General features: G+C 39.8%; 1 protein-coding gene across 2 annotated transcripts in view; it reads right to left on the bottom strand.

Annotated features, from left to right (window-relative positions):
* Window positions 1–25,490, bottom strand: part of ADAM17 (ADAM metallopeptidase domain 17) — a 50,621-nt gene extending 25,131 nt beyond the window's left edge. Inside the window, exons 1-6 of one of the 2 annotated variants that reach the window (XM_008705372.2) lie at window positions 25,252–25,490; window positions 14,408–14,540; window positions 8,823–8,953; window positions 7,693–7,781; window positions 1,634–1,802; window positions 235–368 (exon numbers count right to left, since the gene is read on the bottom strand). In XM_008705372.2, the coding sequence (XP_008703594.1) occupies window positions 235–368; window positions 1,634–1,802; window positions 7,693–7,781; window positions 8,823–8,953; window positions 14,408–14,540; window positions 25,252–25,336 (741 nt within the window). In that variant the 5' untranslated portion in view covers window positions 25,337–25,490. Of the gene's footprint in view, window positions 1–234; window positions 389–1,633; window positions 1,803–7,692; window positions 7,782–8,822; window positions 8,954–14,407; window positions 14,541–25,251 lie in introns of those variants that run through there. The other variant, XM_040622818.1, reaches the window with a different exon arrangement.
* Window positions 25,491–25,858: the final 368 nt, after the last annotated feature.

Raw genomic sequence — 25,858 nt, 5'->3', positions numbered from 1 at the left:
TGGAGAAAATATTAGTTCAAAGGTAAAATGGGTTTTCAAAAATTTGAAACAAGAATCTCTACAGAGTAATGTAAGAACCTCAGAGAGCTCCCCATTATTTTAGGAAATAACAGAGCAACTGAAACAGATCTCGTCTCATCACATTTCACACCACAGCAGTCTTCTCTTAAATGGAATATGGCTACCTACCTTGATTTTTGTGTCCAGTGACCTGATCCAATATTAGATACTTACTAAGTAATTCGTAGTTGTACTCTCTTCCCCTCTGCCCATGTATCTGTAAAAGCGATGATCTGCTACCACCAACAATTTACACGTGTTCTTCATGGGATTAGGGTCAGCTCTTCTCTTCACCCGACGAACAAGCTCTAATATGAATTTGTATGCACTATTAAATCAAAATTCATCAAAACAAGGAGTTTTTTTATAGTAACACTTTAAATCTAGCATATTTTTGAAACAAACATCATTTGAGCTTAGTATCCTTAAAGATATCTTCAACCGAAAACAATTTAGAGGAAGACAGAAAAGTAAAAAGTAATATGAGGTTTTAAAATCATAGAATTCAAAACCAAGGAAAAGGGCCTCCTTAATTTTTAAAATCAGGAAACTTTAAAAAAGTACCTAAAGTAGAACAATCTTCTAGTTTATTGTTGGGCTATGAAACTGTCATTTTCTTCTAGAAGTTTACAAATTAAGCAAAGTAATGGTAAGACTATCAAGATAATCAGACATTAAAAATTAGTTTATGGTAATAGGTCCTTTTTCTTATCAAATATCCAAATGAGAATTTATTTATATACTAAAATGTTAGTCATATTTTCTAAGTTTTCAAAAATGAAGACAGTAGAGTATGTCTCCAAGATGGTTAGGTTTTTAAATGACCCTAAAGTGATCTGTCTGGGGCGCTGGGCTGGCAGAGTCAGTAGGGCGGGCAACTCTTGACCTCAGGGTTGTGAGTTTGAGCCCGACGCTGGGTATGGAGATTACTTTAAAAAATAAAATCTTTGCAATGTCCAGGGTGGCTCAGTCAGTTAAGCACCTGACTTCAGCTCAGGTCATGCTCAGAGTCCTGGGATGGAACCCTGCATTGCGGAAAGTCTGCTATCCCTCTCCCTCACTCTCCCCCTCCCCCCACTCGTTCTCTCTCTCTCTTAAATACATAAAAATTTAAAAATAAAATCTTAAATAAACAAAAAGTGATCTGTCCCAAGACTGATAACCTCTTTCTAAACAGCACAGACCTCTCTTGGTACCAACTAATTTCTTACAAACTTACCTAAACATTGTTTTTCAACAGTATTATTTTGTCATTTCTAAATACCCCAAACAAAAAAATTTTCCTCCTCTCCTACAGCCACTTAAATATATTATCAATCCTAATATCTATTTACAAAAAAAAAATTTCCCTCAGATCACTCAATTTCCCTTTTCTGTAGACTTTTTCCAATCTTTATTGTTACCATTATTTTCTAGTGTTTTCAGTTCTTACATTATAGGCAAAAGAATTAAAGAAATTTCTGAATAAAACTCTATTTGCAAGTGAAATACTATAATTACTAATCAACTAACAACCACCCCTACTGAAGACATAATGCTTGTTTCTTATTTGATATGTATTTTTAAGTCTTACCATCAGGTGGCTCTCTGTCTACCAGCCCTTTCGGAAGCAACTCTTCATTATCTGCCTTTATATAACCACACACTTGTGGAGACTGGAGACGTGAAACATTCTTGATATCTTCAGATTTATAAACTAGCATTCTTTTGTCTTTAGTATCATTAATTAGTCTCCAAAGTGGCTAAAACAGAAAACGTACATAATTGAGATGCAAAGTATAAGAATTCCTAAATACTCAAAAAAAGAATCCCTAAATACTCAATTTTTACAACACCCTTTGCTTTTAGATAACACTCATTTCCAGGTTAAGTAAACTGACTAGTCATTTTATCAAAAATAAATCATTTCAGGGGCACTTGGGTGGCTCAGCCAGTTAAGCGTTTGCTTCGCCTCAGGTCATGATCCCAGGGTCCTGGGATTGAGCCCCGCATTGGGCTTCCTGCTCAGCTGGGGGCCTGCTTCTCCCTCTCCCTCCACTCCTCCCTGTGCCCCCCCCCCAATTCTCTCTCTCTCTCACGCTCTGTCTCAAATAAAATCTTAAAAATAAATAAATCATTTCAATTTTTCTCAGTTTCTATGCTGGTAAATAAATACATGGATTATTCACCCTTTGATTTTATCTGCATATGAAAAAAGCATTATTTTGTACAAACTGTGAAACCTTTTAAAAGAAGATCCGGAAAAGGAAATGCATAACCTTTTCCATTCATTGAAAAACATTTATGTAACGTCTGCTGCACACCAACCCTACTCCAGGTGATGACCTACAGCAACAAATGGGAGATGAGCCTTCTGTCCCTGTACCCTTCTCATTCCGGTCTCCTTAGTATCTTCTTGCCGTGTGAAGGTTTTATACACGGGAGAGAAGACTGAAAACTTGCAGCAATGTGCCTAAAACTTATTAGCTCTTTCGGGGAAAGCAGTTAAAAAAAAAAAATCTTCACTTCTCCTATTGCAAGGTCATAGTAAATCAGAACTAACATATTTGAAAGGTTACCCAAGTCAAGAACCAAGTTCCTGTAAGGATGCTGATCTCATCCAAACTAGGCAGCTTGTGAGGAAAGTACAAAAAAGATACTATGTGTATTCTCACACACACACACACACACAATTATATTTTATACATATATGGATATATGAACTCTCCCTCCATATCCATCATGGAAATGAAAATCTAAACCACAAGGACACGACTTCACATCCACCAGGATGGCTGGAACCAAAGACAGGTAATGGCAGCTACTGGTGAGGATGTGGAGAGTCAGAAGCCTCATATATTAGGGAATGTAAAATGGTGAGAATGTGGAGTGCAGCTGCCGCAGAACACAGTCTGCCAGTTCCTCAAAAGGTTAAAAATAGAGTTACCATATGACCCAGAAATTCCACTCCTGGTATAAACCCAAGAGAACTGAAAATACATGCTCCCCAGAAACTTGTTCACAAATGTTCATAGCAGCATTATTCAGAATAGCCAAAAAGGTGAAAACCACCCAAATGTCCAACTGATGAATAAACACAATGTGGCACATCCATAAAATAGAATATTATTTGGCAATAAAAAGAAATGAAGTACTGACACAGGCTACAACGTGAATGAACCTTAAAAGTATTCTAAGACAAAGAAGCCAGTCATAAAAGACCACTTACTGTTACTCCATTTATACGAATGACCAAGCAAATCTAAAGAGACCACGGATTAGTGGTTTCCCAGGACTAGCGGATTTGGGAGCAGAGTGGTGGGCTGCTAAAGGTACAGTATTTTTTTTGGAGGTGATGAAAATGTTCTAAAACTGATGGTGGTGATGACTTCCATAACTCTAGGATACACTAAAAGCCAGTGAATTACATACTTTAAATGAATAAGCTGTATAGTATGTGAATTTTATCTCAATAAAGCTGTTAAATATAGTTGACTCTTCACAATGCTGGGGTTAGAGGAACTGACCACCCCCATTGCAGCTGAAAACCCATCACATGTAATTTTGATGCCCCGAAAACAAATACTAATAGCCTACTATTAACGAGAAGCCTTACCAACAACATAAACAGTCAACTCACATATCTTGTACATTACATGTATTATATACTATATTCTTACAATAATACCTAACTTCTTAACTTTTTCAGTAGTTCTAGGCTACATGGTTCATCTGCAACTTTTTTCAAATTGCTGCAAATCTCCAAAAATCTTTCAATACATTTACTGAAAAATATCTGCATATAAGTGGACCCATGTAGTTCAAATCCATGTTGTTCAAAGGTCAAGTTATGCGTGTGGATCTTCTTTCATAATCCACGTATGAGGTAGACTTAAAAAACAATGAGCTGCAGGGCTAGCAGAAAACTCAGAAAATTACCTAACCATCTCCTTGGCTGTAGGGACCTTCACTTGGCCTATGAATAGGAAAAGAGAAAAATGTTTTCTTTTGGATCAAACATTTCTAAATTCATATTAAGAGTTTCCTGATATAGTCATAGTCTGACACAGAAAAAGATAGCAGGATTTGGGATCAGAGATACCTCAAATGTACCCCTAATATGTGCCTTCAACAAGTAACTTATCTGAAGATAACTTTTCTCATTGAGTAAAGTACTGATACATCTATATTGAAGATAATGTAATATAATGGATCCAATTATATGTTAAGATTTCAAGATAAAAGTAGTTACTATTACTACTAATAAAATCCTATTTTCACCATTAACAAGTTGCCAGAAAAAGTCATTTGATGAATAACTAAATAAGAGGCAAGAACCTCTTGGACCCTAAATTGGGGGGGGGGGGAATCTATGAGGGAGATTTTGAGGATGACTGGAGATTTTGACTACACATTTTTAGATATTACAGAATTATTTCATTTACTCAGGTGTGTTATTATGGCTATGTAGAAAAATACGTTTACTGTTAGGAGATGCACCCTGAACCATTCGGGGTGAAATGTCATGATGTCTGAAACTTATTTTCAAAGGATTCAGGGGGAAAAAACAACAACAAAGCAAACATGGTATTATACTCGAGTTAAGGGTTCCAGGATATTCTACAATCCTTCTGTAAATCTGAACATTTTCAAAACAAAAAGGTAGGGAGAAAAAAATCATCTTATGATTAAAGTTTAACCCAGGCTTATTTATATAAATAGCAAGCTTGGGTGATAAAATCAGTGATGGCTTAAAATGTTTAATGGTGAAGTGTTAAAAATAAGATATATACATTTTCCTGTTTACTCTTATGCCTAAGACTTTATAATTTTTATATCAAGGTAAGTGCAGGTAAGAATTATGCAATAAAGAATATAAAAATCACCGCTGTAAGTAATAAACCACTTTTCCTATTAAAAGATTATTAATCTCATGCAGAAGTCCGTCAATAAACCTGATGAGTTTACTTTTAAGTAAACATCTCACAACAAAATATTAATTATATCCATTTTTGTACTTAATGAGGCAGGGAGACATGGATGGAAACAGAATTGCTAATTCTCCCAAAGGAATTTGGAAAAGTGAGGAATCTGAGCAAATCCTACATGTGCTCATTTCGAATTAAAAATTAACAGATTCTTCTAAGGAAATAAGCAGATACATACACGGTGGCAAAAACAACGCTGGGGATTCCCTACGCTGTTTTATCTTTCTGAGCACAAAACAAGAAGATCTTTCCCAGCCTCCTTTGCAGGCAGCTCAAAGACAAGAGTTCCAGTTCCACCTGGATAGAAGTGATGTAGCCACTTCGAAGTCTGGCCCTTGAAAACCCCTGTGGAATTCTCTGGCTTGGTGTCCCATCTGTGGCAACCTCAAAGGATATGTATCCAGACATCAAAGCTACAAGGCGGAGGAGGACCACCCGACCCACATCCACCCGACCCACATCCACCTCAATGAGAGAAAGGAATGAACCCCTGCAGCTGCTCAGTCACAGGAGCAGCTAATGTGAAACTCTGGCACAGCCTACAGAGTTTCCTACCCTAACCCTAATTTCCTACCACCGAGTAACTAAATGCATGCACCAAAAGGCATGCCCAAGCTGCTCACTATAGCTTTTTTTTTTAAGATTGTATTTATTTACTTGACAGAGAGAGAGAGACAGAGTACATGCACAAGCAGGGGGAGCGGCAGAGGGAGAGGGAGAAGAAGGCTCGGGAGCCTCACATGGCCCGATCCCAGGACTCTGGGATCATGACCCGAGCTGAAGGCAGGCGCTTAACGGACTGAGCCATCCAGGCGTCCCTGTAGCATTTTTTATTTCAAAAATTAGAAACAAAAAAACTGAACATCAATAGGAGACTGGTTTAACAAGCGGTACGATGCTTCAAGGAAGCAACAGGCAGCATTTATTAAAACCCCAATTTAGGGCGCCTGGGTGACTCATGCAGTGAAGCATCTGCCTTTGGCTCAGGTCATGATCTCAGGGTCCTGGGATCAAACCCCATAAGCTCCTTGCTCAGCGGGGAGCAAGCTGCTTCTCCCTCTCCCTCTGCTTGCTGCTCCCCTGCTTGTGCTCTATCAAATAAATAAATAAAATCTAAAAAAAAAAAAACCCACCCTAATTTAGATCTTCATTTATTAATACGGAAAAAATGTTATTATAGTTAAATAAAAAACGCATGACAGCATATGTTAACCAAACTGATTTTAAATAAAAAGAATTTTTTTAAATGCATGACAACAGGGGCACCTGGGTGGCTCAGTTGGTTAAGCGGATACCTTTGGCTCAGGTCATGATCCTGGGGTCCTGGGATCATGTCCCATGTCAGGGTCCCTGCTCTGCGGGGAGTCTGCTTCTCCCTCTCCCTTTGTCCCTCCCCCTTGCTCGTGCTCTCTCTCATTCTCGTGCTCTCTCCCCCTCAAATAAATAATCTTAAAAAAAAAAAAAGGGAAGGCTAACAAACTGTACATATTGTATGGTCCTAATGTTGTAAGAAAAAATCTGTACAATCACTTATTTGTGTATATATGTACAGAAAAAAATCTGGAAGGATACTCACCAAAATGTTAACAGCAGTTCTATCTACCAGTAGTTAGATTTCAGATACTCTATTTTCTGACAATTTCAGGGAGTATTTTTAAAATAAAGGTACTTTTTAAAAAATCAACTGACTAAAAGAATAAGTAAATTTAAGACTTAATTGTTTTGCCTATTTTGGAGTAAATGCTCATTTAATTTGTGCTAATTTTCTTTCTGGTAAGCTAGACTCGCCACAACACTGACATTAGATAGACTACATACTAGCAGACCAAAATAGACCACAAGGCCAAAGACAGACATTTCTCTTTCACAGTGATGGACAAATGACTAGTGGCCATGCAGTCTGGATATTAAAATTTACAGTATTTATAGCACCAGCATGCAGTCTTACCCTAGTCAGCACTCAGATACACATGAAACTTTCATTTTGACCAACCTTAATTACTGTTTTCCCACAGGTGCTCTGTTTTGGTGATATCACCACTACCTGGAGTATTCTCATCCTCCTAGAAACAGAAGCACTTCAATCCACAAATCTGTGGCAAACATTTTCTTTTCTGGGCTAGTATTGGACACGTGGTTATGTATCTTGTACAAATGCAGCTAGTTTGGTCTTGGTTTCTACTGCTAGTACTTCAGTGGAAGAATGGCCAGAGCCTGAGTTTCCTAGTTCTCTCTTTTAACTTCTCAGACTACAAACTATCACCTTTTATTGATCTTGTATTTCCTGAGCATCTAGGAGGGAATGGGAGAAATAAGACTTGACTTTTGTCTTTGAGAACATTAACACTTATAGAAGGATTATTAGAGAAAGAATTAAAAAATGAATCAGAGAAAGAAAGTTTTCTCTTCCCATTATCCACTCCACATGTGACTTTCTCTCAATTATGGCACTTAGAAATACAGGGTGCACCTTATGACAGCCTCTCAGATGTATAAAAAAATATATATTTTTTTTATAAAAAAATCATCTACTTCACTGGTAAAAACTTTAAACACAAGGAAAAAAGAAGTAAGCAAAATTAAAGATCTTCGTCTTCTTCAAACAACTGGGAAACAGCTTTTTTAACAGCTCCCCCCGCCAAAAAAAATGTATATACAGATTTACCTCTATATTATATTCTGCCCCATCTGTGTTGATTCTTATTGTAATATCATCATCTCCTATGTGGGCTAGAACTCTAGAGTCAGGCTCACCTTAAGAGAAAAAAAAAATGCCATCATTAAGAAATACTTGTATCAAAAAACAAACTATGCACTACTGTCAATAAAAATCAATCAAGTCCTTCATCAGAGTGGGATCTGCCTAGGTATTGTAGAAATCTACCACAAAGAAACACAGGCCCCAGCAAGCAGCAAGACATTCACACTCCTAAAGAGTAGTCGCAACTCATTTGAAACCTTTCTCTTTCCCTCAATCCTCTTGTAAGAATTACCTAGAGTGTGTTATAGGACAAAACCAAAAACAAACGCATACGTGTTCTTCCAAAACAACTTCACCTATTATTGGTTAAGAAAGAACTAAGAGGAGGGAGCCTGGGTGGCAGTCGGTTAAGCGTCCAACTCTTGATTTCAGCCTAGTTCACGATCTCACAGTTGTGAGATCGAGCCCCCCACAGGCTCTGTGCTGGGTGTGGAGCCTGCTTAGGATTCTCTCTCCCCTCTGCCACCCCTTCCACCCCCACCCGAAAAGAAAAGAAAAGAAAAGAAAAGAAAAGAAAAGAAAAGAAAAGAAAAGAACTAAGAGGAGGCAGAAAGCATGATCTGGAATACATAGGGCTGGAATTGCACTATTTGCAGATTTTAATGCCATTTCTTTTTTCTGCAGAGGAAGTTCCAGAAGCCACAATTGCTCATTTGATATACTGTCTTAACAAATACTGAAATACTTAACAGAATCATAAAGTTAATTATTTTATCTCCTAGCTTTCCTGTTTAAAATCTCATAAGGGAAGCCTACAATCCCTCCTTGGAGACAAGAGGAGGTTAAATTCTTATTAACTGGGAGGAAATTCATTTTAATCATTAAAACAGACAATTAGTATACATGCTTAGTAATCCCCATTTCCTCCTGTCTGAATGTTCCTCTTTCCAAACTTATATAACTCATATAAAGCAAACAATAGCACTTCTTTGACACCCCTTCTTCCTCCCACCAAAGAAGAATATGCAATCAAACTAGATCTGGATACCTAAAACCCCCAGACACAAAGGCAAACAAACAAGCTCCATACTAACCAACCACGTGTCCGCTGAAGAAGTCTTGCCATTTCACGGTGTACTCACTTTCATCTTTACCATCTACCACCACGACTTTGAAATTTTGGGAAAAGCGTTCAGTACTTGATGTCAGGTATAATTTAAAATGCCTAAAGAAAGAATGCATTCATATTTTAGTCTAAGCACATAAAATTTTACTCAAAGCACATAAAATTAAACTTACTTAAAAAATAAGTTGACAGGGAGTTGACATTAATAAAACACTATGCAAGTTGTAACTACTGTTCTACTAGGTACTTAGCATTGTATCACCTGTAAGACGAATAGAGAAAAAAAAATTTTTTTTTTGACAAGTGTCTGTAGCTGTAAGAATTCGGCAAACCTTAAAAAGACTAGAATGGGGGGGGATTCAAATAGCTTATGCATTCATCTTTTCTGGAGACCGTGAAGAATAAGGAAACACACGTGGATAGTTTAAGTTGGAATCCTGCTTGTCTGAAAAATGTACCAAAGACGGGTATTATTAGAGAGGAATTACTGAACACCTACTCAGCACTACATGCTCTGCTTATACTGTCTCCGCTTCACACAGTAAATACTGACGGATGGAGGTCAATCAACAGACTGAAGGATACACAGCTAGTAAATGATGACACTGGAAACTGAACTTGCTTCATTTCATTTTTTTTTTAAAGATTTTATTTATTTATTTGACAGAGAGAGAGACAGTCAGAGAGAGAGGGAACACAAGCAGGGGGAGTGGGAGAGGAAGAAGCAGGCTCCCAGTGGAGGAGCCTGATGCGGGGCTCGATCCCATAACCCATAATGCCAGGATCACACCCTGAGCCGAAGCAGACGCTTAAGGACTGAGCCACCCAGGCGCCCCTGAACTTGCTTCCTTTCAAAAGCCTGTACTGTGCTGCCTCTAGCAACCAAGTTGGTCTTATTGCTGTGCAAAATTAATAACTTCTACTTTCTATATTTAAAAGCACTCATGCTTTTTTCTCCTTCTAAAGAAAACTTATCTTGAAAAAAATTAATCCACAATTCCTATGAGGAAAATAAATATAAGGTATCCAACACAGACATTAAAATACATACTCCAGTTCTTTAGTCGGCTTAATATTCTTTTGTTTTCTACCAGTTTCAGTCCTGACATAAAATCTGGGTGTGGTGAGCAAGGATTTTTCAATTATTATTTACCCTTACAATGTGTCCATGAACACCAAAGATAAAGGTACGTTTTTGATCTCAACCACAGGAACAAATTTTGTCAGCTGTGGGGTTGAAACTATGAAATGTTACTTCCCTGTGGGTTTGCCTAAGTCTAAACTGCCAGAAAGAATCAGACTGGGACTGTCTCCATAGCAACAAATATTTTTAACTTTTTGAACATAACAAGGTAATTTTAGTTCGCTTGTGGTTTTTTAATGGTCAGAGGGAGAGACAATACATTATTTCAAAAATCCTTAGAACATCTCCTCTTCTCCTAAAACATATCTTCCCACACATTCACAGCTACGACATTTTTCCCTGTCAGTTATGCTGACAACTTTGTTTAAAAAAAAAAAAAAAAAAAAAAGCATCCCTGTTCTAAATGCATTATTCAGTTTCAGAGCCCTTTAGGAGTCTTGATATTACTTCTACTTAATGTTCTTTCCAGAAAAATCACTGAAATTGTACCCTGTTTTCTATGCTAAGAATCTGCTCTTCTATAAAGATAAGGACCAATGGATGGTAAAATTCCTTTTTTCTGACTTTCCAATCTTCACCTTTGAGCTATAAGACCTCCAACAAGATATGTCGGTCAGAATTTATTTTACTTTATCCTCCCAAAATTATGAGAAGTCATGTACTTAGACTTCCTTTAGCATTTTATCTTTCCAAGTTTTGATTTAAGGATTTACAGTAACTACAAACTAGTGTTAATCCACCTGAATTGACAGTATTTTCCTTTTTGTGTATATTACACAATGTCTAATTAAATGTCACCATATATAGTTACCAATTTTTCTTATGATGAGAACTTTTAAGATCTACTCTCTTAGCAACTTTCACATATGCAAATACAATATTAACTATAGTCACCATACTGTACATTACATCCCCTATGACTTATTTATGACTGGAAGTTTGTACCTCGCACCTGTTTTTAATGGTCCATTTAGCTGGATATGTATCCATTTCTTTCCTAGTTCTAGCCCTCTTCAAAAAATTTGAGATATTTCACTTTTAAGAGGAATATCTAATTTTTTTTAAAGTGTAACATTAAAAAAATAAAAGTTTAACATTATCAAAAAGTAGTAAAACTATATATATTTTTTAAGATTTTATTTATTCATTTGACAGAGATAGAGACAGCCAGCGAGAGAGGGAACACAAGCAGAGGGAGTGGGAGAGGAAGAAGCAGGCTTCCAGCAGAGGAGCCTGATGTGGGGCTCGATCCCAGAATGCCGGGATCACGCCCTGAGCTGAAGGCAGACACTTAACGACTGAGCCACCCAGGCTCCCCCTAAAACAATATTTTTAACTTCTTCATTACTTTAGAATAATAGTATTTCTTGATTTATAAAACAGAGGAAATGTAACTTCTAGGCAAGCTTCATGCTTTTTTCTTCATAAAATTACCTTTTAACTCCTCATACAATTTCTCAGTGTTTCCATGCTTTTCAACTGCTATTATAATAGTCATATACAAATTTAATTTTATGACGTTGGTTTAAATTACCTTGCCTTCCGCTACTGTCTAAAACCAGAAAATCTGATCATTTACAATTACCATCAAGTAATGAGCAGCATCACATGGGTAAGTTCGGCCCTATATAACTGATCATTTCAAATATCCCACTTTGTTTCTTTTAACAACACAGTGTAACAGAAAGGGCTTTGGAGTCTGACAAACCTAGCTCAAATCCTATCTCTACCACTTAATGTTTGATCTTAGCCTTAACCTCTGAACCTAAGTATCTTCATCTACAAATGAAAATAAACTATTTTATTTAAAATAGTTTAAATAGGGTTAAATGAAATAAACTATTTTAAAATATCTGGTCCAAAGGTCTCCTACACAGTTAGATACATTTTCATTTGAACACTTCACGTGGGGGCGCCCGGGTGGCTCAGTTGGTTATACACCTAGCTTTGGCTCAGATCACGATCCCAGACTCTCTGGGATGGAGCCCCAAGTCTCTTGCTCCCTGCTCAGTGGGGATTCTGCTTCTCCCTCTCCCTCTGCCCCCGACCCACCCCCAGCTTGGGCTCTCTCTCAAATAAAATCTTTAAACAAAACAACACTTAAGATGGAAACTCCGTAAAATAAATTACAAATCTCCCTGCTTCCTTACACAGAGAGATAATATGTAGATACTGTTGAACATTTTCTTAGAGAATCAATGTCATCTATGAGACATGAAAAGAGCAGGAATGTGTGTGCTTATGGGACTATTTCCTCCCATAGAAAAGACTCTATGAGCCACCTCAAACCTAGCTTTAGGGGGAAAAAAAATCCAGAAAGCTAAATTTTGAGTTATTTTGCAGTTTTACCCTTATCCTTTGCTCCTATTTATCTCTTACAACTATATCTGCTCCTTCACCAAAATCCCTATCAGCACAGCAGAAATAGCACAGGCTTGTATTCAAATCCTTTATCTTCCATCTACTAGCTGAGTGACCTTGAGCAAGTTACCCAACCTCTCTGAGTCTCAATTTTTTTTTCCCAAAAGCAAAGTAACGAAAACGTCTTTGTGGAGCACGGTGAGGGTGAGAGATAGCATGTGCAAAATGCCTCCTCAAGTAACTTACACAAAGTAAGTACCGGATAAACTATGACTACTATTATCATCACTGCTCAAATTTGCTATAGGTCTGGAAGCTGGATAACCAATACGACAATATTTTGACATGAACTCTGATAGGAAGAAATTATTCAAAAAGAATCTAAGGATGATGGCAATAACTGAAAAAAACCAAAAAGATATTGTAAAATATATCTGCATAAAATATCAGTTACACATATGATAAATAAACTAAGCATGACTATGATTCAGGAACCAAATAAATCAACCAACCAGAAAAATGGTAAAAGGATATGAAAAGGTAGATACAGAAAAATAAATAACTTACAAACACATGAAAAGATGCTCAATTTCACACAAAATGAAAATCAAGACAACTATGAGACACCATTCCCTTTCACAGGGACAAAAATAAAGGGCTGATAAAACCTCGTATTGCCAAGGGTAACAGGAAACAGGTAAGCTCATACACTGCTGCTAGAAGAATATATTGGGCTAATGTCTTTAGGAAGAAATATGGTAACACCAGTAAACATTTATAGTATGTATACCCTGGACTCATTCTCCTTTCAGGAATGTATCCTATAAAAATACCTAGACAAGTTATATTCACAAAGATATTTATTGGAGCGTTGTTTGCTATAGAAAACAAAAATCACTTCGGTTAAACAATATGTATCTGTGGGTTATTAGCCAACAAACCATTACAATTCTATGCAATATTTATGCAGCTGTTAAAAAGAAGGTAAATCTACTTATCTATATTACCTACATGTACATAGTTCTACATGCGAAAAATATGCATTAAAATCTTTTAGAGGTTTATTGGGGAAACCTCTCTGCATCTGTGAAGTTTGAGGAAGAAGTGAAAATTTCTTATACCCTCCATAGTTTGGTTTTTAAACCAAGTGTATGTATTACTTTCTTTTTTTAAAATATTTGTTGCGGGGCTCCTGGGGGGCCCATTCAGTTAAGCATCTGCTTTCAGCTCAGGTCATGATCCCAGGGTCCTGGGATCAAGCCCCACATCAGGCTCCCTGCTCACGAGAATCTGCTTCTCCCTCTGCCCCTCTCCCTGCTCATTCTGTCTCTCACTCTCTCAAATAAGTAAAATCTTAAAAAGATTTTTAAAAAATGAAGATTAAAAAAAAAAAATAGGCCTTCCCTAACAAATGGGGGCCTAACCTACAGAGTAATTCAGTCCATTTACATTCTCTCAGGGTGTGTTTTGATATTAGTAAAGCTGCCTAAAAAGACTTTAGAACGAGGCCTGCAATTATCTAACAGATTTACATCTGCAAATTATAAGAAAAAGTAAAATTACTGCCCAAACAGACCACATCAATTTATGCCACGATGTAAGAGGAATTCAATATACTCAGAGTACTGAACTCTCTATCCAGCTTACCACAAGGCTGTGGGGTCCTGAACAAATCCTTGATCTCTAAACCTCAGTGTCTTCATATATAAAATAAAGATAATATTTAGTACAAAGGTGATGGTTCTAAAGTAGCACAAAATATTTTAAGGTATTATAAATCATTCAATTAATTAAAATCCTTTGTTAGAATCCCATAAACATTATTACCATCATTAATACTTTCGGAATACCCATTTGCTTGTTTTTAATAATCATCACTTTGAATTTTAGAATAAGCAATATAAGAATTATGACTGACTGTAATTACATCAATTACATATTTTTAAAATGTAACTTCCTAAGTCTCCAGTAAACACCCTTATTTTTCTACTTTTGCCAAATTAAGTTCCCCACTGCCCCAGTATTTTTCTATAAATAGTTCAAATTACCTTTTCAAGGCTGAAAAAGTCAGTAGTGTTTCTAAATGTGTTGAGGCCTGTAGATCCCTTTTTCTTACTGAGTGCTGTTGAATATTGGATAGAGAGAGGATATCGTAGTCTGAGAGTAAAGAATCAAGCTTTTCTGAAACAAAGATAAAAAGGTTATTAACACCTAAAATTACTAATCAACTATAATATCACTAAAATGACAAGGTCTGACAACAAACTTTCTGACATAATGTGTTTTGAAGTGCTAAGCACAACCTATGAAGCATTCTTGCCAAAATAAATAAAAAGCAAAAAAACAAATTAAATCTGAATTTAATCAAGACCTAAATTCCAGTTTTTAAGACATAAAGGGATTAGATTGCCAAATTAACTAACAACCTTAGGAAGCAGTCAGCCACATCCAGAATGCCAGAATTCCTATAGAATAAATGAACCAATTTCTTCAGGAAATAAATGGTATGGGAAAGAAGGGACAAGTGGAGACATAATACAGTGGTCCTCCCTTATCTGAGGTTTCAAGTTCCAAGGTTTCAGTTACCTGAGGTCAGCTGTGGTCTGTCAGAAGGTCAGTACACATGAGCCTAACACTAGGTCAAAATACCTACATCATTCACCTCACTTCATCTCAACATGTATGCAAGTTTATCATCTCACATCATCACAAAAAAGGTAAGTATAGTAAAATAAGATCTTAGGAGAGGTGCCTGGCTGGCTCAGTCGGTAGAGCATGCAACTCTTGATCCTGGAATTGTGAGTTCAAGCCCCACATTGGGCAGAGAGCACACTTAAAAAAATAAGGATCTTTGGAAGACAATTTTGGTGACTGTAGTCTCTGCAGAAACTAAGAATATGTGAACTGATCCTTTCCTCTTAACAAATAACACTACAGAAGCAATGGTATTCAAAATCATTCCACTGGACTTAGAATGTCCTTACAATATAGCACGAGGAATTTAAAATACAAGTATAGTGTTACTGAGGTTAAATATGCCCATAAAACCACTTTTAAAAGAACTGACCCAATACTCTTCTCTTCCTCTTCTCCTACATATCCTCAATTGGTTCACTTGCCAGTTCATTAATTCACTGTTAGTGCCAGGCTCTGGTCTCAGTAATGACAGAGCAAAGTCCTTGCCTACTGCACCACTCATTTTAATGTGGGAGAGACACACAATGCACAATATAGAGGTCAGTGCTACGGACATGAAAGCAGAATAGCAAAGACAGGGAGTAAGCAAGGCCAGTTTATAAAGAGTGGTCAAAAGAAAGACGCTTCACTGTTACGCAATATTTAGGCAAACCTGAAGAAAACAAGAGGTGAGCATGCTGTTTTATGATGAAAGTAAATTTCATCAAAGTTCATCCAAATCGGGGCGCCTGGGTGGCTCAGTCAGGTAAGCGACCAACTCTTGATTTCGGCTCAGGTCATGATCCCAGGCTCATGAGATCCAGCCATGTAGGGCTCTGTGCTCAGTGGGGAGTCTGTTTCTCTCCCTCTCCCTTTGCCCCTCCTCCAGTGTGCACGTGCTCACTCTAAAGTAAATGCATAAAATCTTAAAAAAAAAAACCATCCAAGGCTCTGACTCATGATAATATTAAATCAAGTGGCAGCAAATTTCGCATTTGTTGGGTGCCACTTGTTTTCCATCAAAATTTCCTTTAAAATTTAATCCATACAAAAGCTGTTTCAAAAGGCATCAATCACTTTTAAGCCAATAGATGGTTCTTGGTGATGTGGCCTTGTTAATTACAATGCTTAGCAGCACTAATGAAAAACCTTCAAGAAACTTACTATTTATTCAACTTTTTTTTTTCTTTTTAACATAGGCTCCACGCCCAACGTGGAGCTCAAACTCATGGGCCCAAGATCAAGATTCATATGCTCTACCAACTGAGCCAGCCAGGTGCCCCTACTCAACAATTTTGAGTGTGTGTTCCCTATAAGACACCTTGCTGGGTGTTTTATTATGTAATCTACACAAACACACCTGGCATAGTATCCCCTTCTCACAGATGAACAAACAAGCTCAGGGAGAAGTATATCACAAAACTAATTTAGCATAGAACCAAGATTTGAACTTGAGCTTCTCTGGCTGAAAACCCCAAGCTTCACAGATGTCATACTTATGAAACTCCTTAAAAATATCCTAGCTCTGGGATGCCTGGATGGCTTACTCAGTAGAGTATCTGACTCTTGATCTTAGGGTCCTGAGTTCAAGCCCCACATTGGGTGGGGAGCCTACTTTAAATAAATTAATTTTTTTTAAAGTTAAAAAAAATATATCCTAGGGGCACCTGTGTGGCTCAGTTGGTTAAGTGTCTGCCTTCAGCTCAGGTCATGATCCAAGGTCCTGGGACCAAGCCCCACATCAGGCTCCTTGCTCAGCGGGGAACCTGCTTCTCCCTCTCCCTCTGCCTGCCACTCCCCCTGCTTGTGCTCATGCTCTCTCGCACTCTCTGTGTCAAATAAATAAATAAAATCTTAAAAAAAAAAAATTCCTAGCTCTTCTTGGACCTCCTACTTCTTGGCCTCCTACTTTGTGAAGTGCCGACCAAACATGACCTTGCCTCCCTCTAAATTCTGTAGCCCTTTGTTAATACCTTTTTTCCTGGCATGTTTGTGTTTTGTCTTATCTCACGAATAGACTGTAAAACAGCCAAAAGGGAGCTGAGTTGTATTATTCAAAGTAACCTTACCTCACAAAACCCAGCATAGCACCTTGCAAAAAACAGCACTGCTGTGTGTACAAATTGCACAAATCCTCGATGCTGAGATGCTGATACAATCCTTCACAGCTCTTCAACTTCCCTGATACAAGTTGGTACATGAATTCAGTTTCATTCAAGATCATAATCACTCCCACTGCCTGAGAAACTTAACCTCAATACTGTAGTGTCATTGTCAATAACACAGGCTATTTGTTCTCAAAGTGTGGTCCCCACACCAGCAGCATCACCTGAGAACTTGTTAGAAAGGCCAATTTTCAGGTCTCCTCTCAGTCCTACTCAGTCAGAAATCCTCGGGTTGAGGCCCAGTGATCTGTGTGTAACACGCCTTCCACGTGATACTGAGGCACTCGGGTTTGAGAACCACTGAACTAGGCTCAAGGAAGCAGCTCAAAGTGAAGATAAAAGCTTTAGGCACAAAGACAGTCCTTATTCAGCCTTGCATTATTTTTAAGAACAAAAATCAGAAACAAGGTAAATTAATAATGGAGAAACAGATGAATTATAGCACTTCCAAATGATAAAAAAAAATCTATAATCATTAAAAATGCTGGTAACAACAGATTTTTAAAACATGGGAAAATACACTATAATATTAAATAAACAAGCGTAGATTCAAAAATCTATTCATATTGCATAATCTTAACTATGTATTAAAATAGGTCTAGAAAAAAGAAAGAGCACGATGGTAACATCACTGGTTATCTTTAGGTATATTTTCCATAATAAGCACTTTTAAAATGTAGCTTGCTAAAGCACTTTAAAATACCTAACTAATGTGTTTCAACTGTAATTTGTCCTCTTATAATAACTAGATATCTCACACTGGATGCCCTGGAGCCATTCCAGACAACATGGTAAAAGCACTCCCCTCATGCAACAAGCAGAGATCCTGCTCTCACCACTGCCCTTCGCTAGCAAGGAGCCTCTCGCATACTTGGTATTTCCCCGTACTTCCCCTCCAAAATTCCAACCACTGGTAATCTCAACTTTCTATAGATTTTTCAACAGGATTTGAAACACTTCCCAAGGGGTTATCTTTTATCTATATCCAAACATCTCCATAAACTTAAGTATAAGCCACTTCATTATCTTTCTTAGCACTCCACAATGGCTGCCCCACACTCTCTAGAATGAGAACACCTTCCCTGCTTTCTACAAGTTGTTCCAGCAGTCCCGTAAACAACTGAGCTTTTCTCATTTTAGCTGGCTACAAACACAAAATTAGAAAACAACAGACACAATTCAAAAGGTCAGACTAGAGTACTACTTTATTTAGGTATCCCCTGCCCAACCCTCACCACTCTTCTCTGCCACATGGTATGGCTTCCCTCACTTGGCCTCCTCTAGTCTGAGAGACTCTACCCTCCCCTACTGCTTTTGTATCTTTGCCACCCTCACAGCTCCCTTCCTGCATACACATTCTGCACTTCACTTTCCTCCCTTCCACCAAACCCCACCTATTCATTTCTTCAACATCTACTGAAAATGTTCCACCTTCCAGGCACTAGGGATAAATGGAAAGAAAGAAAAATTTATTTCTGATATTATGACACTGGAGGAAAGACCACCATACAAAAAAAGTATAAAGTATGTAAAGTACCAAGGGAATTGCAGGAAGTTATGGAAGGACAGAGCAGATGACAACCCCTGCCTGGAGAGCCAAGGATGCTTTCCCAGGGAAACAGTATTGAAATTAAGACCAAAAGGATGAGAAGACCACCAAGAGAAAGAAAGGATAGGGTTCTAAGTAGAGGGCATAACACATACGCTGAGGTCCCCAAGAAACACAAAGCATAATACTCAAAGAAATGAAAGTAACTCACTGAAGCTGGAGGACGTAACGGCACACAGATGGGAAGAGGTGTGAGACAGGAGGCAGGCAGAATTCGGTCACAGAGGGCCGGGGAACTAAGTTAAGGATTTTGGACTGTGGATAAGGCAACAGCTAAAAGAAATTTCACTGTGACTGCAGTGTGGAGCGTGGCCTAGGAGGGAACAAGACCAAAGTCTGGGAAATCAGCTAGTAAGCAGTCAAGCAATCCAGGCAGAGATCAAGAAAAAAACCCCAGGTTTCTGGCATGGGTACATAGGTAGATAGTGGCACCACATTCACAGAGATTAAAAAACACAAGTAGGAGCAGGTTTGGGGGAGGAACTAACAGAAGGGGACAGCTGGATGCTGGAAGATTCTGGAGTTCCACACTACAACTTGTTCTTAATATAGTTTGCAATTACACTGTTCGTTTACAAAGGACTATTCTGCATTAAGTCATCGTATATTTGCAGTTGTGTCACTGATAAATCACACCATGATTTTAGGCAGGGAGAAATCAAATCTGTTTGGTACGGTTTTCAACACTGACATGAGCAGTAAAAAGCAGCTGATACTTCATTCCTTCTACATGTTCTCAAAGAATAAGGAGAAAGCTGGAGCTTCAGGCCTACAATAAACTGGCTTTCTTGATGTAGGTGTGAAGTGGCCTACCGATTTGATAAACCTACCACTCCATCCTGCTTTTACACCCAAACTGTTTCATCTCTGGTATGTGCTTTTATGGCCATTGACTGATACAATGACAAACTATACCCATATTTCTTTCGTCAAGGCCAGAGTCAACACTTTTAAGATAAAACCAATTTTTTAAGTGTTTTTTTTTTAAAGATTTTATTTATTTGCCAAAGAGAGAGAGAGAACACACACAAGTGGGGGAGCAGCAGGCAGAGGGAGAAGCAGGCTCCCCGCTAAGCAGGGAGCCGATGCAGAACTCGATCCCAGGACACTGGGATCAAGACCTGAGCCGAAGGCAGACGCTTAACCCACTGAGCCACCCAGGTGTCCCAGGATAAAAACAATCAACTGTTGTATGAAAAGAGTCCAGGAACATTTGTGGGCCTTTTACTTAATTTCTCCTTTCTTTTTGCAATACACTGCATGTTCTTGGAATATAACTTGCAAGTATAATGCAGAACCCCCGTAGCCCTCTACTCACTCTCGACTACTCTGCTGTAGGGAGTACAAAGAGTTTCCCAAGAGGACACTATCAGTGTCATGCTCCTAGTTCTGGTGTCAGAAGTGGAAAAGAAAAAGCCAAGACTGCTGTGAAGTGTTCAGTCTGCTTGTGCAGAAGACACGAGACCTTAATGCACTTCAGGACTCCCCAAATTATGCAGGAGAAGGCAGTGACCCGGCCAGGTTACTGTGAAGTAGGCCCTAGATGTGGGTGAATCCCTCCCTGAAACTAAGGATGAGAAAAAGGAGAGCAATGCTCTCTGCTAGGCAGTGGAGCCCAGAGCCTGGGAATTAAAAACTTAATTTTCTGGGTTTACACCAGGTAGGGGGGATGGAGGATGAGCTGCCTCAATAATTCCCTCTCAAGAACTCTTTACCAAGGCGAAGATTCTCCAGCAAGACCAGTCACATGGAAACTCTGAGACCAAATAAAAGTCAACACAACCCAAGAGAACCTCTAAGGAAACCGGGATTGGTCCATACAGCTCTGTAGTTGAAAGGGACACAAATCCAGGTTAGGCAATGAGACTACTTCCACAATTTCCAGCACCCCTGTCTCTTCCTAGACTAAACATTGTATCCTATACTTTCTTCTCATCAAAGAGAAGGCAAATATTTTTGCACATGTTATATCTGAAGTGCCTGTGAATACAAAAATGGAAATATCAAGTGGGCAGTTGGATACAGGAGTACGGAGCTTCAGAGAACAAGTCTAGATCAGAGTACATATTCAGTAGTTATCAGAATACAATCAAATGTAAGTGAAACCAGGGCAGCAGATGAGACCTGTCAAGGCCTACAACTCATGTTAAAAGAAGAGAAGGGAAGAGAAAAATAAATCGTGTGAGGAGGTAGATACCAATCCCCTTGGCTGATTTTAGGGCTAAGTTAAGGGATATATGAAAAAGCACTTGATTTCACTTCCCTACCTCAGTAAAACCCATTTCCTACTCCAGTCCCCCCTCCATCAATCTTTTTCAGACTTTCTTTAAAATTATACTTCCAAGTGAAAATACCATCCCTCACATACAAAATGGTAAAGAACCCAAAAATCTGGTGCGCCGGGGTAGCTAAGTCATTAAGCATCTGCCTTCAGCTCAGGGCGTGATCCCAGGGTCTTGGGATTGAGCCCCACATCGGGCTCCCTGCTCCACTGGGAGCCTGCTTCTTCCTCTCCCACTCCCCCTGCTTGTGGCCCCTCTCTCGCTGGCTGTCTCTCTCTCTGTCAAATAAATAAATAAAATCTTTATAAAAAAAAAAAACAAAAATCAATGACACTTGGCCTCAAAGGACACCTACACTTAATGTTCTGGAAACTCTGTAGAAGCCAAAAGGATTTCTCCCAATATCTCCACCATGGCTCTCTGCTGAACTCCTCATTCTACTCTAGAAATACAGTTTATCTCTGACTAGTTCAAAGCAGACTGGCATGAAATCTCCTTTGGAACAGTTAGGGTGGTTAAGTGTTTCAGTTTCAAAGGAATGCAGCCTGTAAGCAAAATGAACATCAAAAGAGGAAGCCAGATGTCAAAAATATTGAGCAAAATGGGGCTGTCAATAATGAAAAACAAGCACTGCAATGTGGAGAATCCCCACACCAATAACCTCAAGGTAAATTTCAAAATTATGTTTCAGATACAAACCTTCAACCCTCATCTGTGACCTATATTTTTTCCCTCCACCCACTACATCCTCTTTTATTATAAGTAACACAAAGGGAAAACACTTTTGAAATCAGAGTGAGACTTATACACCCCAGCTGCAACTTCAACAAGATATCATGATGACTAAGTTCACATGACTCATAACTTTCCTGAATTATGCAATTCATAACAGTTCAATTGAAATCATCTTGGGTGTCCCGTGGAGTACTCCAAAAGCCAGGATCCTAGTATATATTTCTATCCTTCAGAAAAATGATATCAAATCCCAGGGTGCCTGGGCGGCTCAGTCAGTTAAGCATCTGCCTTCAGATCAGGTCATGATCTGAGGGTCCCGAGACTGAGCCCCCTGTCAAGCTCCCTGCTCAGCGGAGAGTCTGCTTCTCTCCCTCTCTCTCCCTCTGCACCTAACCACACTCTTGCTCTCTCTCTCTCAAATAAATAAGTAAAATCTTAAAAAAAAAAAAAAATCCTTCATCAATATTTAGTACCGAGAGGCACATGGCTGGCTCAGTTGGTAAGACATGCAACTCTTGATCTCAGGGTTGTGAGTTTGAACCCCACATGGTGGGTAGTACTTTAAAAAAAAAAAAACACAAACACAAAAAACTTAATACTAAGCTTAGAGTAACATTTATAAGACCAGTAGGCTATAATAAAACATGCTCTTTAACTATAAAACTATTTGATTTTGACCAGTTCAATCTAAATAATGGTACGGTTAAGTTAAGAAACTAATCACATCTGGAGCCTTCTCTCTCTCTCTCTCTCTCTCTCTCTCACACACACACACACACACACACACACACAAAGTCATTCTTCAAAAGAAAAAATACCCACAAGGCATATATTTATCACTGCAAGAATGTGACAACTCGCTATACCTTTCTGAGACTCATTTTTCTTACTGTTTTACTTTAAAAACTAAAACATGATCTATCAGGTTCCTTTCAACTCTACAGTCTCTAAGTGCCCCCACCAGGAGCGTCCTTATTTTCCCTCTTCACCTACCTAAACTTAAAGTCTGGGCTTGAGTATCACCTCCTTCAGGTAGCCTTCAATAACTTTCCCAGGCTAGGTTCAGTGCCTCTCAATGATAAACAATACTTGTCATAGGGGCGCCTGGGTGGCACAGCGGTTAAGCGTCTGCCTTCGGCTCAGGGTGTGATCCCGGCGTTATGGGATCGAGCCCCACATCAGGCTCCTCCGCTATGAGCCTGCTTCTTCCTCTCCCACTCCCCCTGCTTGTGTTCCCTCTCTCGCTGGCTGTCTCTATCTCTGTCGAATGAATAAATAAAATCTTTAAAAAAAAAAAAAAACCCAATACTTGTCATAATGTACTGTATCACTCTCCTCCATGCTGTTTTGGAACTATTTAGATCTCTCTGTACCACTATGCAAATGCTTTTTGAAGATGGATATTATCTGATCTGTTTTCAATGCCATACATAATACTTGCACACAGTACATGCTCTTCTAACATTATGTGAATAAATGGATAAGTCTATGCATTTTTCTGGCACTGGTGGTCAGCACTTTGCAAATAAAAACACACAGTTAAAAAAAAAACCTCTATGATCTGTGAATGTTGTGGAGGATTCATCTAGAAAGTAAGGTTTTTATACTATGTGAATCCTTAGGATTCACACTACTTATTTTACCACCTGTGAACAAAAGCATGATAATAAAAATGAAACAGCTGTGTTACAGTAAAAATCTAATTTTAATATCTCAAAATACATGTTTGTTTTCATTAACATTTATCTTTATGAAGTAGATCCTTACTCTATCCCTCCATCCTGACCACCACTATCTCAAAATTTTCCTTCAATATATACTGACTTATCACATCTCAGCCCTTCCCAACAAGCTCCCTTGCCTGTCATTACACTAGTCACCTGTAATCCATTTCAATTTGAGATAACCACAAAGCAGCTGTTCAGGTGAGAAAACTAAACACCTTTAATACACTCAGTCAATTAGAATTTCTGTCCATTAGGGGTGCCTGGGTGGCACAGCGGTTCGGCGTCTGCCTTCGGCTCAGGGCGTGATCCCAGCGTTAGGGGATCGAGCCCCACGTCAGGCTCCTCCACTGTGAGCCTGCTTCTTCTTCCTCTCCCACTCCCCCTGCTTGTGTTCCCTCTCTCGCTGGCTGTCTCTATCTCTGTCGAATAAATAAATAAAATCTTAAAAAAAAAAAAGAATTTCTGTCCATTAAATTAAAAACTTGCCAGGTAAACTAATCTGAAAGTTTTAATTAGCTATAAAGAAAACCCACATGGTGTCTCAATCTGCACAACACTACAGGTGGAATCATGGTGGGATTTGGAGACCAATACAACCATGAAAAATCAACTTTGCACACTGGGGGGGGGGGAATAAACCATGTTTCATACTTAATTACTAAACTGTCTTATATGTCAACTTCTGTAAGGCAAAGAATCCTAAGACTTCAGAAGTTTACACAAATTTCACATCTCTTAATGTAGTCCATCCTAAAATCCAATCTCTTTAGAAAACCTAAATAAGAGTGGGTGGGGGAAGGGATAATTGGGTGACGGGCATTAAGGAGGGCACCTGATGCAATGAGCGCTGGGTGTTAAATGCAACCGATGAAATCACTAAATTCTACCCCTGAAACTAATAATACACTACATGTTAACTAAATTAAAATTTTAAAAAGATGTGGGGAAAAAAGGGGGGGAGAGAAAATCTAAAAACCCTCTACTTCCTGGGCACAAAACTGATCAAATTGGTCATCCCTGATAATTTTTTTGTTTAAAATGGCAAGAAAGGCATTCAAGCGGTATCAAAGAGCTGGCTTGGTAGGTTTAAGCGCCCCCTCCCTGCACCCCCAATAAGCTACAATTTAAGTAAGTACATGCTTACAAATTTCGCAAAACACAAGTCCAAGATGAGTTCTCCAGTCACCGCCTTCCAACCAGATAACTACATAAGAACCTCCTACAGCAGAAATTCTAGTTCGCTCCTTGCAGAGCCAGGAAGAGCTGGGGAGCTTTGGGCCCTTCCTATCCGCACCCCCCACCCCCACAAGTCCTGGCTTTGGGAGGAACACCTCGGTAGGGCAGGGACCTGGACCACATCTCCCTCCCCAAACACGAGCCAACACCATTCCCCCTACCGCTTTCCCAAACACACTCTCCAAACACAAACTCAGGAGGCAGACCCCTCCCAGGCCCTCAGTCACTCCGGGGCCCCTTCCAGTATCCCTTTCCCATTCAGAAAGACAAGCTCAGTTCCCTTCCTTCCCTAAACTCCGAGAGCCACACCCCCTTCCTGCACCAAAAACTTAGGGACGCGCCACCGTCGTCCAATACCCCGCCCCTAAACACCTGAAAGATCCTGCTCCCCTGCTCTTCCCCGAAAGCAGCGCGCTCCAGGCGCCCAGCGCCGGCCCTAAGCCAACTCTCCCGGGTCTTTACCGAGTCGCTCCGGGGACTCGTCCGGAGGTCGCGGCGCCAGCACGAAAGGAACCACGCTGGTCAAGAAGAGGAGACACTGCCTCATGTTCCCGGCCCGGCCACCGGCTCCACCTCTCTGGGCAGCCTTCGCCTGACGGGGGCTCGGGACACTGCTCACATTGGGAGAGAAGGGGATCCGCCCGGCCCTGCCCCTCAAGCCTTTTTCCTCCCGCGCCGCCTACCGGAAGACTCTAGAGCCCGGCTCGAGGCCCCCGGAAGTGCAGGCAGCGCTCCGAGAGGGCGGCTCAGCCCGCTTCCGGCCGTCGCCGACCCCCGCACCGCCCACAGCCGGAAGGCTGGCGCCGCGCGGCATGCCGGGAGCCCTCACCCCGCCCCGTGCGGGCGCCCCGCCCCCTCACCGCACCTCCGCCCTCCCCTTCCGTCCCCCCGGGGCGCGGCCGGCGCCTCCTGCTCGAGGCAGGCGGAGACGTCCTGACTCGACCCATCCTGGCCTCGCCTGTGTCCCCGGGTGACCGCCGCGAGGGAGGCGGGAGCAAGCGAGTAGGCCCTCAGAGGCGCGTCCGCCCGCCTCCGTGGTCTGGGTCCCCCATCTGGTTAGGATCCTCGT

Source organism: Ursus maritimus, unplaced genomic scaffold (assembly GCF_017311325.1).
Source record: "Ursus maritimus isolate PB19 unplaced genomic scaffold, ASM1731132v1 scaffold_6, whole genome shotgun sequence".
Taxonomy (NCBI): domain Eukaryota; kingdom Metazoa; phylum Chordata; class Mammalia; order Carnivora; family Ursidae; genus Ursus; species Ursus maritimus.
Note: the sequence above shows the minus strand (reverse complement) of the source record. Positions and strands in the feature narration are given on the sequence as shown.